General features: G+C 32.3%; 1 protein-coding gene across 1 annotated transcript in view; it reads left to right on the forward strand.

Moving 5' to 3' along the window:
* The first annotated feature begins 1,447 nt into the window (after positions 1–1,447).
* The window catches only part of LOC108911084 (venom dipeptidyl peptidase 4), a 53,220-nt gene continuing 36,976 nt past the window's right edge, over positions 1,448–17,691 (forward strand). The window contains exons 1-4 of the mRNA XM_018715919.2: positions 1,448–1,515; positions 2,859–3,015; positions 3,068–3,162; positions 13,655–13,729. Coding sequence (XP_018571435.1) covers positions 1,495–1,515; positions 2,859–3,015; positions 3,068–3,162; positions 13,655–13,729 — 348 coding nt within the window. The 5' untranslated portion in view covers positions 1,448–1,494. The remainder of the gene's footprint in view (positions 1,516–2,858; positions 3,016–3,067; positions 3,163–13,654; positions 13,730–17,691) is intronic.

Consider the following 17,691-nt stretch of genomic DNA (forward strand, 5'->3'; position numbering starts at 1 on the left):
GGATATATGAACACTTTTTTTGGAACCACCCTTATTTTAAATTGAAACGCTTTGATATACTACTGTGAAACTGATTATCTGCAAAGCGATTATTCTGGTATATATTAATTTAAATAAAAGCAATGATAAGAAATAATGGTTGATTTAAAACAATTATTAGTGAATTTTTTAATTAAAGGTTAGTATATATTATAATTATTTAATAATAATTAATAATTAATATAATAATTTAAAACAAAATATAAAAAAATGGTGCAGCTTCGGAGACAGTCTTAATAATTTTCTTTTTTGTTTTTTTTTTCAAGATATTTAAAAGACTATTATGATAGAACAATAAAGCTTTTACAAAATTATGTTCTTGCTGTATATTGCTAGACTGTACCGTTTTCAAGATAAGTGGCAAAACATCCACATCATGTATAATTAATTGTTGTTAAAAGTATTATGACTAGAATTTAGTTCGTAAATAAAGTAATACGGTAAGAGACCCTGCAAACATGGTGGACCATAGCGTTTTGTTTAGTACGTTTCAGGCGTTGATACGGGTCGCTACATAAAAAATAAATGGTTTTCTATGATGGAGTAGTATTAAAATGCCGGATTGTGAAACGAACAAATAAGACAAGAGATGAATTTTGCAAAAAAATGTGGAGAAATGTAAACGTAACTAGAGGTAGGAAATACTACTATCTATCGTCTGTGATTTTGCAATCATGATTTGATATTAGCCAATTAAGTCAAATTTTAGCAGTCGTACTGCACATTTTATGATCATCATACATTCAGGACTGAAGAAAGCCACTATGTTAAAGCACTTATCGTTAATAAACATACCTGTTTGAAGCAGACCACTTACAAAAGGCATTTTAATGATACAGGTATAAGGTCCAACTTTCACTTGCAAAAAAATGAACGCTGCTAAGTTTATTTTAACATATTTAACACAGTTAAATTATTTTTTAAATTCTTAGTGATGCCACTGACTTCGCACGCAAATGTCAAATTCCAGTAGTGAAATCAATTTATTTTTAAACTAATTATAATAAATGAATTAAAATAAACATGTGTAGGTATATGATTTTCCTTAACGACATTCCGCGACTTGCAATTCAAAAATGAATCTTCTCCGGCCCTTTTTTAACATTTGTGACTTAGATTTCGCCATTAAAATTTGTTTGAATATTTTAATCCCACCCTGTATAAACGTATTTCAACAGTAAACCGCTTTAAATACCAGCACGCTGTTTCGTTCGAGATGATCGAAAGGCAATAGCCACGCGTAATTCCATAGTTAAATCCTGTCGATAACATTTAATCGGAGATGACAAAAGAACTGACAATGTTAATAGCACCAGACGTAAATAAATTTATAAACAGGGGATTTAAGATTAAATCTGAGACCGGCTTCGAGTAATACGACGATAAGATAGTAAAACTCGCGATGATGAATTCGTTACTACTTTTCATTTGTGTTCGTGATACCGCGGGAACAATATGATGTCATGGGCCAGGAAGGTACGTAGCTTTTTCGTTTGAATTCACGTTTATAATTAATACAATCCATTAATAATACGTTTTCGATCAGAAACGGCAAACAAGTTTTGCAGCTATAAAACCCTAGCGACTACAAGGTGTACCTACAAATTTGAATGTGTTTGTTGCGTGTGTTTGTTCTTGAATTACGATAGTGGTGTTATTTATTCTCATTAAGCAAATTATCAAATTTATGTGTTTTGTTTAGATTTTGTATGAAACGTAATTGTTAAACGACAGAACCGTTCTTAAAGGTTCTTATAGCTCTTTTAAAAAGTATTAAAGAGTCACGTTTATTTTCAAATAATTGCACTATAATTTCAGCAATAAACAAGAGATTCCACTATAAAATATAATGTAAAATGATGTATAACTAAATAGAGTGAGATTTTTAAAATTTTCTCTGAATTACTGATTTCTTTTGAATTTGCTATTTATACTGGTATATATTTTTAACTAACATAAGAAATATGTAAGTTCTTTTTTCAGTTCCTTTATATTTTTTCTATATGGCTGCCTATCCTGTTATAGCCATATTAGTTTCGAATTATATGTCTTTTTTCTGTATCAATTGCTTTTATTTATTTCTTCTTGTGAAACTCACTGTCGCCATCCTTTGCTTACAATTCTTTAGGTGCATTTTAAAAAGTCTAGATAGTTTCACGATAGGTTTTACTTGACACTATTTCATATCGTAACACTGTAAATTACGTGATAATTTATAGGACAAATGTGGTCTACCAACTGTAAAATTACATTGTTTTTAGTATACACGTTTCCAATATATTATTTATTTTTATTAGCCTTTTACATTTGCGCCATTCCTTCTTTTGCAACACAAAAAACTTTTGCGAGATTATCGGTTACTGTGTTTAGTAAAAGCGCAACTAACTGTAGTTAGTTTTCTCATATAAGTATAGAAAAATGACTCTTGCTTGAATTTTATACTATTCTTTTCGACTGTAGAAAAACCACCTATTTCGTTTCCATGCTCATGTAAGACCGCTTTGAATAAATGATTTAACAAGCAGTAGTAATTTTTCAGTAATGTTTTTATCATAACCATCTATGTAAAGTAGCTTATACAACTTCTATCATAATTTAAATCTGACACAAATTCGAAAGGTAAACAGATTTATATATGTATCTACAGGAATAGCCCTGACTTTTTTGGGCACACCCTGTAAGGTCTTCGGCTATATAAGGTTGCTGGTTTAGTATAAATTATTAAAGTATAAAAAAACATTCATAATGCTAAATGTACGTATCACACACTGACCGTATGATGAATGGCTAGTTCTAACTATAGAATCTACCTATTTCAGGCTAGTTTTTTCTTTTGGGCGTTGTGCTGGACTTGCGACAGTAGGTCGTTCAAGGAGGCAGAGCCTAGAGATGACGTGACCAAGACGGTATTCGAATTGGACGATTATTTAAATGGTACATTTTCGAGTAGTACTTGGAACGGTACTTGGTTATCAGGTAAGCCCGTGCTTAATCTTCGAAGAACTAGTGATTGACTGTTACCTTTTAGACACGGAATTTCTCTACAAAAATACGGAAGGAGATATTTTAAAATACGATTTAGAACTGAAGGAATCCGAAGTTTTCTTGGAAGCCAGTGTACTGGTAAGTGCTTTTTAACATAAAGATATTTTTATATTCCTTCAATATTAGGCCGACACATTTCCACCTTTGTTGATAATAACAGCTCAAGCTCAATGATTAATTAATTATTGCATCGCATCAATAGTTTCGTTTATGACCGTTAATAAACCGTTGTTGCAAGTGAATAGTCCTACAAATGATTACCCGCTTCCACTTAATTGATATTTTCGTGTAAGCTGTTGGATGATATAATATACACACTTACATATATTTAAGATGTATTATATAATTTAATGTTTTCTTGCTATGCCGATGGTCTCTTATTACGGTATTTTTTCCATCTATTATTTCAGAAATTTTATTATTTCAGAAATCGTCTCTCGTTGAAATAAACATCCACATTAATTGGTTACTCCATTTCTTCGAGACTTATGATTGACAAGTTAAGAACCTATTTTTCAAGATATTTTTAATTCACGTCTTATGATTGTATTTTGATTTTTGAATTTTAAAAATCAATTTGAAAAGAGTACTACCTTCGTGTATACTTATTAATTAGTTATGAAAAATAATTCACTAGTAGGTACGTACTCGTATGTCAGTAAATTCTTTTTGGTCTAGTTTCTAATGTAAGGAGGGCAAATTGAAATTTTATTCAACGGCCTTGATGGTATCGAATATATGACGACAATAAATTTTATGGTTATAGAATTATGTATGAAAAGTTATATCTACTTTGATTAGATATGTTTATTACAAAATATTAATGGATAATAAATACGTGAATTTTAGCTGCAATCATTTTATTGAGAATTTCGTGACCTGTTAACAAAATAGAAATACATTTTTAGCTGTTACATTAACATTAATGAGCCAGGTTATCGTCACTTATCATATTAACTGCAGTTTTCCTGCAATAGAAAACAGAAAATTATAGTGTTTCTATTTTAGTTAGATACGTTAAATACTTTTCATCCTGTTCGAAAGTATAATTACAAGTGATATGGATTTTTTTTCACATCTGGGATGTATTAATGAATATATAATATACTAGATTTTAAAACTTGTTTCAAACTATTTCTATTACTGTTTTGGTTTAGTTCCTGGTTTTTAAAGCATTAGCGTTGGGTGTAATGAATTATTAATGAACTTTTCTCAGCCCATGTCCATTTGTATACCTTATCAATATGCTTGCGCTGCTGATAAATTCATTATTTAAATTTTCCTAATGACAGTGTATAGGGCGGCTCTATGCTGGAAACCGGAATTTGCTTTCGAAACTTAAATATTTTATTTATTAATTGTTTTTTCAGTAATTGATCGTACAAACTATTTATTTACGAACGATATCTTAAAACCGAGTAAATGACGGTTTCAAGAAAACCACGAGTTTGATGTTAAAGTTAAAAGTGTAAATGGGATTCCTAAGACAATGCTGACGTGCATTCAGAAATAATAAAACATAAGATTTAAACATCTCAGTATCCAAAAAGAACGTCATTGAACAAGAAAAAATTTACGAGCAAATATGAAATAGTGGTGTACAATTTGTTGTGTGTTGTTTAATATTAATGTGTTGTAAAATGTTCAAATTCTTAATGTTGATGCAAGAAATGACATTTAACTGAATTGAACGCTCTCATTTTAATTTTAATTTACATTTATAATATTGCAGTTTACATATAGGAAATTTCTTTTCATTATTATGTTGAAAATAGACTGTAAAATCAAATAATTATGTTTTGTATGGGTCGGATATTGACCCTACGCTGATTAATTTTTTCTCATAAATATTCTCACTGGAAATATCAAATGTTAATATTGTTCGAAAATATTTGTTTGTGACATAATTTACGTTTTTCCTTTTTTTATATATGTATTTAGCCTCGTGTGAAAAAATTTAAAAAAATTAATGAAAAACATGAAAAGGGTTATTTTTATAAAAATAGTTTTGCCTAACCAAAAAATCTCACATTGAATCTTTCACTATCTGAAAGTTCTTGAACATATTTATACAGGTTGTTTATTAAACATACGGCAAAAATTTCAGGGAGGCTATTCTAAGAATATCTTCTCCTCTGATGATTTTTGAAAAGCCCCTTTGTTCCGAAGATACGGGGTGAGAATTTCGACAATAACATTTTATTACATGTAAAGCTTCTTAATCTACAAGAACTGTTGAAAATCACTACCTCCAGCTAGGATGCAAGAAACCAGTCTTCTCCTCATTGACTGCAGAACTCTTTAAAAACCAAGGTCGCTTCTTATTGAGTTACACCCAAGTATCCGATTTTTTAAATCTTCCACATTTTCTATTGGAGTAGTATTAACTAATGACTTTAGATGGTCTCATATGAAATAATCCAGAGGGTTTAGATCCGGGGATCGAGCAGGCCATAAGTGAGGTCCATGTCGACCAATCCAGCGACCTCCGTATGTTATTGTTAAAAACTCACGAGCAACCACATTACAATGCACTGGTTGGCATCGTGCATAAACCACATTGCATTTCTTGTTGCCAACGGTACATCCTCCAGAAACTGAGGTAGCGTTTGTTCCACAAAATTGCGATACACCTCGCCGGTAAGTCTTCCTGGTAGAAATACTGGTGCAATTAGCTAATCACCAACAATTCCAACCCAAATGTTCAATGATGTTGAAAACATGAGGATTTTCTTCAGCCCATACATGGTTATTGTGAAAATTCCTTTTTGCATATCTTGAGAAATTTGCTACATCGGTAGAAAGAATCAGTGACAGTAGTTGAGGGATTTGAACCAATGTGTGCAAAAGCCATTGACAGAATGCAATACGTGGAGTAAAATCAGCAGGAAGAAGTGCCTGAACGCGTTGTATGTGGTATGAGCACAACATTCAAAGTATTTGCAATTTTTCGAGTAGAAGTGGATCTACCTGTGTTCAGTACATTCTCTTCCACTTCTACCGTTGTTACTGTCATTGTATTGGCCTTCCTGGTCCTCCATTTCGTTTCAATGTGCGTGTTTCGGAACATTGCGACCAGGAAATCGTTCAATGTACAACCGTCTAGCTTTTAATGAACTGCCATCAGCAAGTCCGTAAATGAAATGCATGTGAATCAAACAGCCAAACGTCAATCAGTCTCAACAAATTCGACACATGCAAAATGATCAATCACGAGACGTATTCAAATGAAATCCTCATTCAAACTGGTATCTTTTCAATGAATGTACTTGTCCTCATTTTTTCTTTTAAAAAATTATATTCTGTAAACCCAGTGACGTACGCCATACTTTTATTTCGACTACAGTAATAATTTCAAAAATATCAAAATTGGTTTTGTCGAAAATATTTCTCGCCCTGTATCCTCGGAACAAAGCGCATTTTCAAAAATCATCAAAGGACAAAATATTCTTAGAATAGTCCAGAGAATAAATATCCTGTATAATGTCCTTTAAATTTTATTTTCTATTAATTTGGGTGGGTCTTTATTTAATTTTATACATATAATTTCGTTCATTAATTGCATTAGATATTTTTGTATCATAGACTGTTTTGTTTAGAATAACCGGCAAATTTTTAATACTTATTATAATTTTGTAATGATAATAGATTTCTTTTCTGGCAATGAAATTATTTCTAATTATATACCTATTTTTTCTCGAGTTCAATTTTTGATATAATTTTGTATTCGTTAGCTAACATTAAAGGCAATTTTTGTGTAATATGTTCTATTGATGATGTTCTGTCAAATTTAGCAATATTTTTTGGCGTTGAAGCATAGTTCTATCCTTTGCTAACAACTAAAATCTAAACACAAAAATTAAAACAGATTTTCAAAACACTAACAACTTTTTAAAATACGTGATATAAAGTGACGCATTTATTTTTGTTTTCGTATTTGTCTGCTTTCTTCAGTGTGCGATTTTTTTGGTCAAACAAAACTGTTTTCATAAAAACTTATCCTTTTGGGGCAAGGGTTTATGTTATTAATTTTTTTAAAATGTTTCATAGGTGACAAAATAACCAAAAAGAAAAACAAAGAAAATATTGATTTTTCAAATATAATTTGGCAATAAAAAAAGGATGTTTATGTAACATATGTTTATGAATAGAAATATTATTTACATTCTTGTTACAGAAAACATTTTTACAGTAGTAAAACACAATATTTTGATCTCCCTAGCAGATGTCTAAAATGGCTAAAGAGGAATACTGAAAATACAGGTTTACTTTTGTTATTTTTTTACATTTATTTAATTAGGTCAATAGCCCATGTTTCATTGGTCTACGTCACATATCTCCAAAGATATTTGTGCAAATGTTATATTTTTCAAAATCTTATGGATTATCATATTTCAGGAAACCATTTTTGTAATTTCAGAAGATTCTTCAAATATAATTTGGTAATAACAAAATGTATGTTTATGTAACATATGTTTATGAATAGAAATAGAAGTAGTTTACATGATGCTTTTGATGCGCCTATTAAAAATTTGCAAATTACAGGGTGTTAATGAATTTATGTCAAATATTTTTGCCATATGTCCTTTATGTCAAAATACACGGATTTATGTTGAGTAAATGTAATTTTAAAATCTGACTTACTTTAACATTGCAAGGAGCCTTTTGAGTACTGCTGATTTTTATAGATGTTCAATTGTACCCACCATTTGCTTGGACACAAGCTTCAGCGCGACGTATCTAATTCGCTCGCACGCGTTGCAACATTACCACGTCCTCTCGAATCGTATTACAAATTTCGGCAATACAATGTCGCAGTTGGTCGATCTCACGAACTTCCGAGGAATTCACAACACTTTTCACATGTTCCCACAAGAAGAAGTCTAAAGGGGTAAGGTCGGGGACCGGGGAGGCCATCTAACTAGGCTGCCGCGGCCTATCCAACAAACGGAAAAAGTAATGTTTAGAAAGTCGTGCGATCTCTAAAAAAGTGAGCGGGGGCTCCGTCATACAGTAACCACATATTTTGCCGAACATTTAATGACACGTCTTCCAATAACTCCGCGATTTTGCAAAAAAAAACTAGTTATGAAGAACCGTATAAGCGTCTAGGCAAATGAAAAGGTCCTATTAAAGTGTCATTAACGACACCGGTCCACATATTTACTGAAAACTGTTGCTGAAAGGCACCGCGACGCAACGTATTTCGTGTGGATTTTCGATAGTCCTTTGGTGAATGTTGTGGACGTTACGTACACCATTTCGACTGAAACATGCTTCATATGTAACAAGTATTTACGCTATAAATTGAGGATTTCTTGCATTTCCTTGAAGCAACCATTCGCATAAACCTCGACGTAGTGGAAAATCTTCAGGAGCAAGCGCTTGAACACGTTGAATATTAAATGGTACAACTGAGCTTCTTGTAATATCCGCCACACAACAGGATGCGAAATATTCACTTGCTATGCGATATTTCTGGTGCTACGATGCGGATCTTCTTCGACGACATCTAAAATCATCTCCTCGACATTTAAGATTCTTAGTAGTCGCCCTTGTTGTACTTCACACTGGTGTCCAAAACTTTTGACTCTACAGCAACAAATGTTCGGGGTGCGTGGGCACGTCGTTCAGGATATCTTGCACGATACACTTGACAAGCTTTGCGGGCATTTTCGTTTGATTCGCCATAAATTATGAGCATATCATAATATTCGCGATTGCTAAATAAATGCGCCATTTAAAAAAGGACTTCGAAATAATGTCGAAAAACAGTACAGCAATCACTACAACAATGCATTACAAACTGACCTTAGAATACAGTCCGGCTTCATAAGAAATTTACAAACTCGTAAAAAGTGTTACAGAATTTTTTGTAAGTATTCGTCGCGATAAAATACATGTATTTCAGCAGTTTTAAGCACATCTTTAATTAGCTTTTTTTTCTATGACCTTAAATTTCCGATACAAGTTTGTGACATCAGTTAACTTAGTTTTTGCTCCTTTTTCACCCCTTTAAATTTTTGACATAAGTTCATTAACACCCTGTCTAAATAAAATAATATATACAACAACAAAAATTATTTGCAATATGAAACAAGTATATTAAAACAATAATCTTCTAATAAAAGGGAATATTTTTCTTTGTTTCTTCCAATATTTCCACATGATTATGTACAAATTCAGTTATTTTTTTACATTTTTATTTAATTAGTTCATATTTCATTGGTCTACGTCACACATCTCGAGAGATATTTGTGTGAATGTTATATTTTTCAAAATCTTATAGGTTATCATTTTTCAGGAATCCATTTTTGTAATTTCAGAAATTGGGAATTTAAAATATATGCACCCTGTATTAAGTGACAACCATTATATAACTGCACGTTGTTACTGCTTGACTAATTTTGTAACCACGAAAAGTGCATAAAATATATTCGTCTATAATATATTTTACTACAAGTGAAACAAAAAATTTAGAGATTGTAAAATTTATTACCAAAATCTCTTAACACCTTAGTAACACATTTTTCGTATGTGACTAAACATTAAACTTAATTACTTCCAAAATATGCGAACCATACCAAAACGATTGTACGTATCAATAATTTTATTGGAAAGATTAGTGGAATAAATGTCGAAAGCACCATAAAACAATATAGATAGATTAGTTGGGTATTGTGAACGTACAGGATTTAAGTTTCTTAACTAGTATTAATTTTAAATAAAAATTGATAGGTATAAATATAAGGGTCATAAATTTTTGTACGAATTTTTAATGTTGCCCATATACGAGGTTTGTTCAGAAAATTACCGAACTTTATGTTTTTAAACTTCATTATTAATTTTATACATTATTGGTCCTTGTCTCCTTCAAAGTTCTCCCATCCCCTATTCGCACACTTTTCCCAGCGGTGTTTCCATTTCGCGAAATCGAAAAAAACAGTGAGCATTACTTTGACGTTGCTTCGAGACTGATGTGCTTTCTTGTGGCGCGAAAATGCCTAAAAGATGGCCAAAAATAAAAAATTATTCCAAATTGTACAAAAGTGAGTATACTGGGGTTTTTGACCCAACCGATTACGAATTTGATATCAAAATTGAAAAATTCAGAATGGCGTTATGGCGGATTAAATTTAAAAAATGTCGAATAAACTGACAAAATGGGGTATTTGACAACAATGATTACGAATTTCATATTGAAATTGAAAAAATTAAAATGGCGGATACAATATGGCAGATGAAATTTTACAAAAGTGGAATAAACTACTGGAAGTGGATATATTGGGGTTTTTGACCGCACTGATTGTGCGAAAATTCAATTTATTATAAAGTAGACAAATTACAATTATTAAAATTCCCTAATTTGATCATGTTATTCTGTTGAATATTCATCACTTTCATCCGAGTCATCACAGGAATTGTCATTTTCGTCAGAAACTGGAATATTGTTTGGTAAACATAATAATCCTCTTGCATCGTCAGTCAATTCTTTAATTTCCTTCTGTGGATCTTCTCGCAAAGTAGAAATATATGGATCTGATGTTGCCAGAAGTCTCAAAAAACATCTTTCATATTTTTTCTCGGGAACACTTTCGTGAGAAGCCTTGGCGATATTTCTCTTTATTTACTTATTGCCTTTATTGTATTTTTCCAAACATTATTTTTACTTATTTTATAATAAGTGCAATATTTTTTTCACTTTTTGTTCGACATTTACGAAATAATTGGATTACGATTTATTGCAACTTTTGTTTTATTCATATCGTAAAATTGAAATAGCTGCGCAGATTTTTTTTCATAATATTATACTAAATTGGTCCTAGATTACGGGCCAATAAGTCATTTAGCCTTATGGTGACTTATACAGGGTTCTTCACGGTAAATGGATTTTTAGATGTTTCAGAGGAACCAAAGACAATATGACTCTGAAAAGCAAGTGAAAGCTTCCAGAACGAAGAAAGATATAAGGAATTTTCGGAACGCTTGCATCTGTCAAATTTTTTGTAAAATGACGATTATTTCGAAATCGGTTAGATTTAGTTACAGGGAAGCTTTAACATTTTTGACTTATTTTTAATTTTTAATCTTGTCGATAATGCAATACCTAATATATAAGGTGTTCCATTTAAAATAACGAAGTTGACAGCTACTTCCGGTATAACCGGACGTGGTACGTTGATGGCATTATTTTTGTTGAAGAGAACATATCTGATAACCCCCATAAACAAAATTTCAGAGTCATATTGTCTTTGGTTCCTCTGAAAGTCTAATAGGCCACTTACCGTGAATAACCGTATACCTATAACTTTTAAGTTCACTTTTGAATGAGTTTCGTAATAAATTTAAGCATTATTTGTCATAAACCATAATGAACATAAGTGGATAATGAATAATTTATTATGAATAATTTATAATGTTAAAATACTTTACATACCTCCTGGAACAGCGTCAATTTTATTGCGACTTTATGAGAATGATAAATAAATTTTTACAGCACTTTGAACGTGCGATGTACTTTTGTGTTCGCTTAGGCAGCCAGGAGACACACAATAAGGTTACTTCAACTTCTAATTCTAGCTCAAGTATAAACGGCATACTGTTTCCACCGGTCAATTTGAATAGCCCAACTATCCCTATTGCCAACCTGATACTTAAAAAATTCCAAATAGAAACTTTTTCTTTTTCATTTTTGGCCACCTTTTAGGCATTTCGTACCATACCATCCATGTGATGATTGAACTTTTGTCTCAATGTCGTAGCCGTAAACCCAGCTTTCTTCTCCCGTTATGATCCTCTGAATGAATGTTTCATCATCATTGGATTGTTCAAGGAGTTGCCGACAAACGTCCACACGAGTTTCTTTCTGTTGTTCTGTCATCAAACGAGGAACAAACTTTGCTACAACTGCATGCATGTTCAATTTCATAGCATTGATATGCTAACCTCTTCTGCAATTTATCTGACAATCAATCAGCGATTTGCACGCACCAGATCTTTGACTTTCTGAACGGGAGTCGTCCGTTAAAGTCGAAGGCCTTCTTGGGTGAGGACCATCTTCAATTGACTGACGAATCATGAAAACCATTCGTAACACTGCGTACGACCCAGAGCATCATCTCCGTACCCTTGTTTCAAAAGTTGAAGCGTTTCCGTGAAAGTCCCTAGTTTCTCGCAAAATTTTACGTTGCATCGTTGTTCCATAAAATCGCACATTTCAAAAATACGTTGCACTCAAAAAACTAAATGAGATATCAATAACCAAGAACGTGTGGTTACAGAGGAGGTTATGTGCAATGCAATGCTGCCAACAGCATATCACTAAATATCTCCTTTACCGCGTAATTCAAAATGTTCAGTTATTATTATTTTTTGTGCAGACCTCGTACAAGCGTTAATACAGTTTGTAGGGAAAACCAAGCTATTTTGCAAATTGATAATAGTAATAAACAAATCAACCAAAAGCAAGAAAAACTAGTTTCTGATGGAACCATGACCATTAACAATCATTAATAAGGACAGTTCCACTACAGGCATCAAGGTTAAGTCCTAAAAGTGATAGTAAAGATATGAATACATTCTTCCACAATAATTCTCTTATACAAAAAAACGACGTAGTAGTAGTGAGTATGCTTTATCTATTTATTATTTTTTTTTTATAGAAAAGAAGAATGTGTAATCACGAATAGTCAATTACTTATAAATATTGTGATTTGTATACATTTGTTGAGGGAATCTTTAACGAATTACTTGAATTAAATATTTAAATAATGATTGTAAATTAACATTTTCAAGTAATTATAATATTTTATTATTTGCTATAGAAAAATATAGACAAAATATTTTGTGGATTCAATTCAGTGCTAACATGAACATATCATATATTATTAGCAAGTATATCATTATTATTATCATCAACCAGTACAAGACTTTATATAAAAACATTAATTGTTTATTTAACGTTGCATATAAATGTGTAATTTGGTTATTTTTTAAGATTCAATGATTTTCACTTCCTGACTTTGTAATACCATCCAACAGTAGTCATGACTTTAAATAAATATAAATACTTTAAAAGTTAGAGGAAATTCCAGATGCAATGCAATATATGTTCTATTCTTAGTGATATGTTACTAAATTTACATAAATAAAACATTACCTACTTTAAAATTGTTATTACATTGCTTAGAATTTAGTTAACGCTGCTATGATTTTTAAACTGCCAACACAAAGGAATTTTTTAAACTCATACGACTCAAATAATTTGAGTATGAGACATTGATGAGGTACAAAAGAGGTTGATTGTATCATTTCTTATTACAATCACATTATTTTCCTGTAAAATAGCTTTTTCTTTGTTTAATATTATCAATTTAATGATTTAGGTATATATGACAATTAGATTCATTAAAGTTTTTTTAGAACCTTAAATTTTATTAAATTTGTTCAATATTTATTATTAAGATATTACACATTAAAAAAATATACAATTAATAAGATTATCATTGACTGTAAACGTATATGATTGATTTATAGCGATAATCTGATTTGGTTTATATATTTTTTTCAGACAAATTATTCTGGGGCTTCCTTTACTCTGTCGGAGGATCAAGCTTTCATTCTAATTCGATACAATGTGTCTTCGGTATGTAGAATGAATTGTTGTTTTACCAACATAATTATCTGTATTAGGAGTACACACAGCGTTATGTTCGCTATGTCCACTATCTTCGCTAAATGCGTAGCATACGTAGCATGCAAAACAAATAGTTTTAAAATATTGCTGTGTTACGTAAATGATAGTAAACTTTTTTTTATCTATTTAATTTTAGCTACAAAGCTACACGCCGACTAAGTTTATTAATACTCGTATTGAATTACGAGGCATATCCACAAAGTAAGAGTACTGACACTCTGATGCTTTGTGGTTTTTGTTTTCGACAAAGTTGGCAACTTTGTATTTAGGGCCAAGGTGTTGAGAGCAGAACGCGCGATCTTTTGTCTCAATCAGTTGAGTACTGCTGTTGTAGTGGCGTGTTGAAATGAGTGCCATTGTTCCGAATCCCGGCAGCTGCGAGGTGAGGTAAAGAGAAAGGCGGCGTTTCAGATTTTTAAGGAAATCAAAACTGTTTATAGGACGAAAAGACAATCAATGCGGTACCGACATCCGTATTCACCATCAGCGAAAAAAATAAAAACCGTTGTTTCGGCTCAAAAAATCATGGCAACTGTGTTTTGGGACCGTAAAGGGATTCTCCTCATTGACTTTTCGACCCAGGAAGAAACAATTAATGATGCGCGGTACTGTGAAACCCTGAAAACACTACAGAGGGCAATACAGAACAAAATAAGGGCACAAACTAAGGGGGTGTGCTTGTTACAGATAATGCCATAAAGCAACTCTTGGATTCATTCGGTTGGAACATCATCAACCACCCCACTCACAGCCCTGACCTGGCACCTTCTGATTGTGTTCTTTCTTTTTGTCTGAAAATGTTTATGTGCAGAAAATGGTTTTCTACCGATGATGAGGTCCACAGTGCCGTGCAAGAGTTTTTTGACGAAGGTATTAGATAGCTCATATCTCGACTCCCAGAATGCACTGACGTTGACTACGTCGGAAAATGGACGTTTGGCGCACCTTTCTAAATATGTAAATTTTTTATAAATATACTGCCGTTTCAATTTTTAAAAAATTGGGTACCTTCCTTTACTTTGTGGATATGCCTTGTAAATACTGTTTTTTAAGTTTTCCCCATGTGTTATCATGTCTGTGTTCATTTCAATATCCTTTCAAGGTTTTGCTCCGACATACTTATTTTTTAGTAAATTCCCTGTATTCATTTCATATGAACAACGCTCGTTGTAAGGAACATAGGGTGTCAAAAAATGTAAAAATTTAAAAAGCTAAGAGTACTACAAAAATTAAAAAAGCTGAAAAAGCTATGTAAGTATTAGTAAAAAAAATTGCAAATGGGTTGATCAAATCAGTTCAGTTTTGTCACAGAGTATTGCCTATACTTAGGGATATCGCATTTTTCTGAGTAGTATTTTACGTCAATGAAGTTTTCGTAATAATAGTAGTGTAACCTGAGGGGTTATTTCTTTATTTATCTATCTACCGATATAACCATTATCATAACGGTATTAACTGACAAAAGAGTTTACTATTAACTTCTCGAAAGGGAGTTTATAATTATCATTACACTTTAATTAATACGTGGGAACTTAGAAATGTTATACGTTTAGAGAATGAATACCAGACACTTACCGTATGTCGCTCATGTACAAGGTAATCCAGTGGTTGGTTGTGTAGGGTGACACTTAAGTTGGAAGAACAAGAAAACATCAAACTTTCCAGGAAGGGTTTTAATGACAATAAAAACAAAACAAACAAAACAACGGTAGGTAACACAACAAACTCGAACAAACATTATTGATTCATTTACACGCGACAGCGTACCGAGATTCAGGAATTGCAAGATCCATAGCAAAAGTTGGAATTACTTTATCCATTATTAAATTAACCCGAGACTCTAAGACTAAGTATACTGCTCAATGTGGAACCCAAGGAAAAAATGAGATCACCTGAATTCGACACCTCGCTTCGACACGCCCATTTCTTGGGTCCAGACGTTTCTGTTCTTATCTTACTGGCGGGAACCTTGAATATCGGGACGCTTTGGCATAACTATGCCATGTTAATAGTTATCTAATGGACTGAATTTACATTTATATAAATAATTCTGTGACTAACTGGATTTACAAATTACCCTAGCCTTCCTCTAGTGACTCCACGTAGCAATACGGGACGGATTAGTCAATCTCATTTAATCTATTCTTATAGCTTGGAAAATCCGCCTAAAAAACAGCTATTTGATCTATTATTATCTTTCTCACAACTGCTAACAACTTATTCTTGGAATTCCTACGTTCTTTGGAATGCATTTCGCGCGTTATTTGAAATATCGATTATTCTGTTTATACCAGATGCTCAACACGTGGCCCTGACAGTCTAAGTGAACTTGTTAAAAAATTTTGTTAAATTTCATGAGGCCTTCTCCGAAGGACGGCCTTGTGGCGACGCTAACCTACTTAAGAACCCTTAACTTTTCGATAATTAGTGTTGACTGAAATATTTAACTGTCTGAGTTGGTCCATCCGTTCCGGGAACTAACAAATAAATTACCACACGTCCCGGCAATTGTTACTGTAGTATTTTCAGAAAAAGCAAGGTAAATTTTATAGAAACGGTAATTTTATTTCTTTTCGCACCGTTTTCGTGATTATAAAATCCTTCTTAATTACGTGCACATGATAATACAAAACTTGTTTATACACACGTGAATGACAGTACAAAATTTATTTGACTTTTTATCTTAATAAATAAATTGTTAATTATTTCCAGAAAAACCATACCATCGTTTAAATTTTATCATGTGTTTTACAATAAAGTTTTTATGAATTAAGAAGAAGCATATTTTAAGTTTATTTTATAAACATATTTTGGAGAAAATGAGAGAAAACTCAGGAAGTAGCAGTAGGTGATTTGTGGTTCATATATCTAAATTGTCACCCTCTTGTTTGGAGAACTATTAAGGTCCACACCTAATGTGCATAAGCATCCAATCCACGATAACAGATTAACATTTTGTGATGGGTTTTGAGGCAATATGGTAACGATACTAATTTCAATCAATTAAATGATCCTACATATCTCCACCTCTTAAGAACGACTCATTTCCGCTTTACTTGAAGACCTGCGACTGAACGTCAGGTGTGGTTTGTGGTTCGAAGGTATTTAAATCAAATTTACGAACAACTCCTGTCCTGAAGCAAGCTGCAATTCTTTATTTGAGGTTATCTTAGGTTTGATGCATACAAAACCATTTGAGAACTTCTACAATAACCAATGCAGTAGAAGCAACTCAATTGGAATTCAACCTGAAATATTTGAGTGGGCATTTTTTCTTCATTCCAATGAATACGACATTCAAAAGTGATTTATCTATAATTTGTATTATGTGCATACTGTCAAAAAAAGATTACGTTGTATATGCGATTTACTCTGTTCCTTCAGAAAATGCTAGTATCTTTTGCGAAAATTTCGGAGGCGTGGATGAACTACCCAAAAAGGTGACGGTACCCCTGACTCTCGGTCTCTGAATTTTCTCATTTATCATCGCCATATTTGAAATGATTTGGTAATTCAGTTTGAAAGATATAAACAAAAACATATTTTTTTAAGAAACAATTTAACACCAAGGCATTTCTGAACATGTCAAATGGACCTTTTTCTTAGTTTTTCTAGTACTTTTAACTTTTACATTTTTTACACTTTTTGTAACACCCTGTTTAACCGAAGAGCAAATCTTCAATGAGTCTATCATCATGAAAGTAGCGTACATGGTATGTACTTTGCCTGACTACGTCTATTTAAAACAATGGTGTTTCCTTTTAATACATATGTAAAACAGTTCCCGTAATATTGGCTATTTTAAGGTGTATAGTGAATGCGGCGAACATAACGCTCTGTATCCTAGCATTAAGTAGTACAATTTCGTGTTAACTGTTCATACAGGGTGTCCCTTAAGTATCGGTACATGG

The sequence above is a fragment of the Anoplophora glabripennis genome, unplaced genomic scaffold (genome assembly GCF_000390285.2).
Source record: "Anoplophora glabripennis isolate ALB-LARVAE unplaced genomic scaffold, Agla_2.0 scaffold614, whole genome shotgun sequence".
In the NCBI taxonomy this organism is placed as follows: Eukaryota; Metazoa; Arthropoda; class Insecta; order Coleoptera; family Cerambycidae; genus Anoplophora; species Anoplophora glabripennis.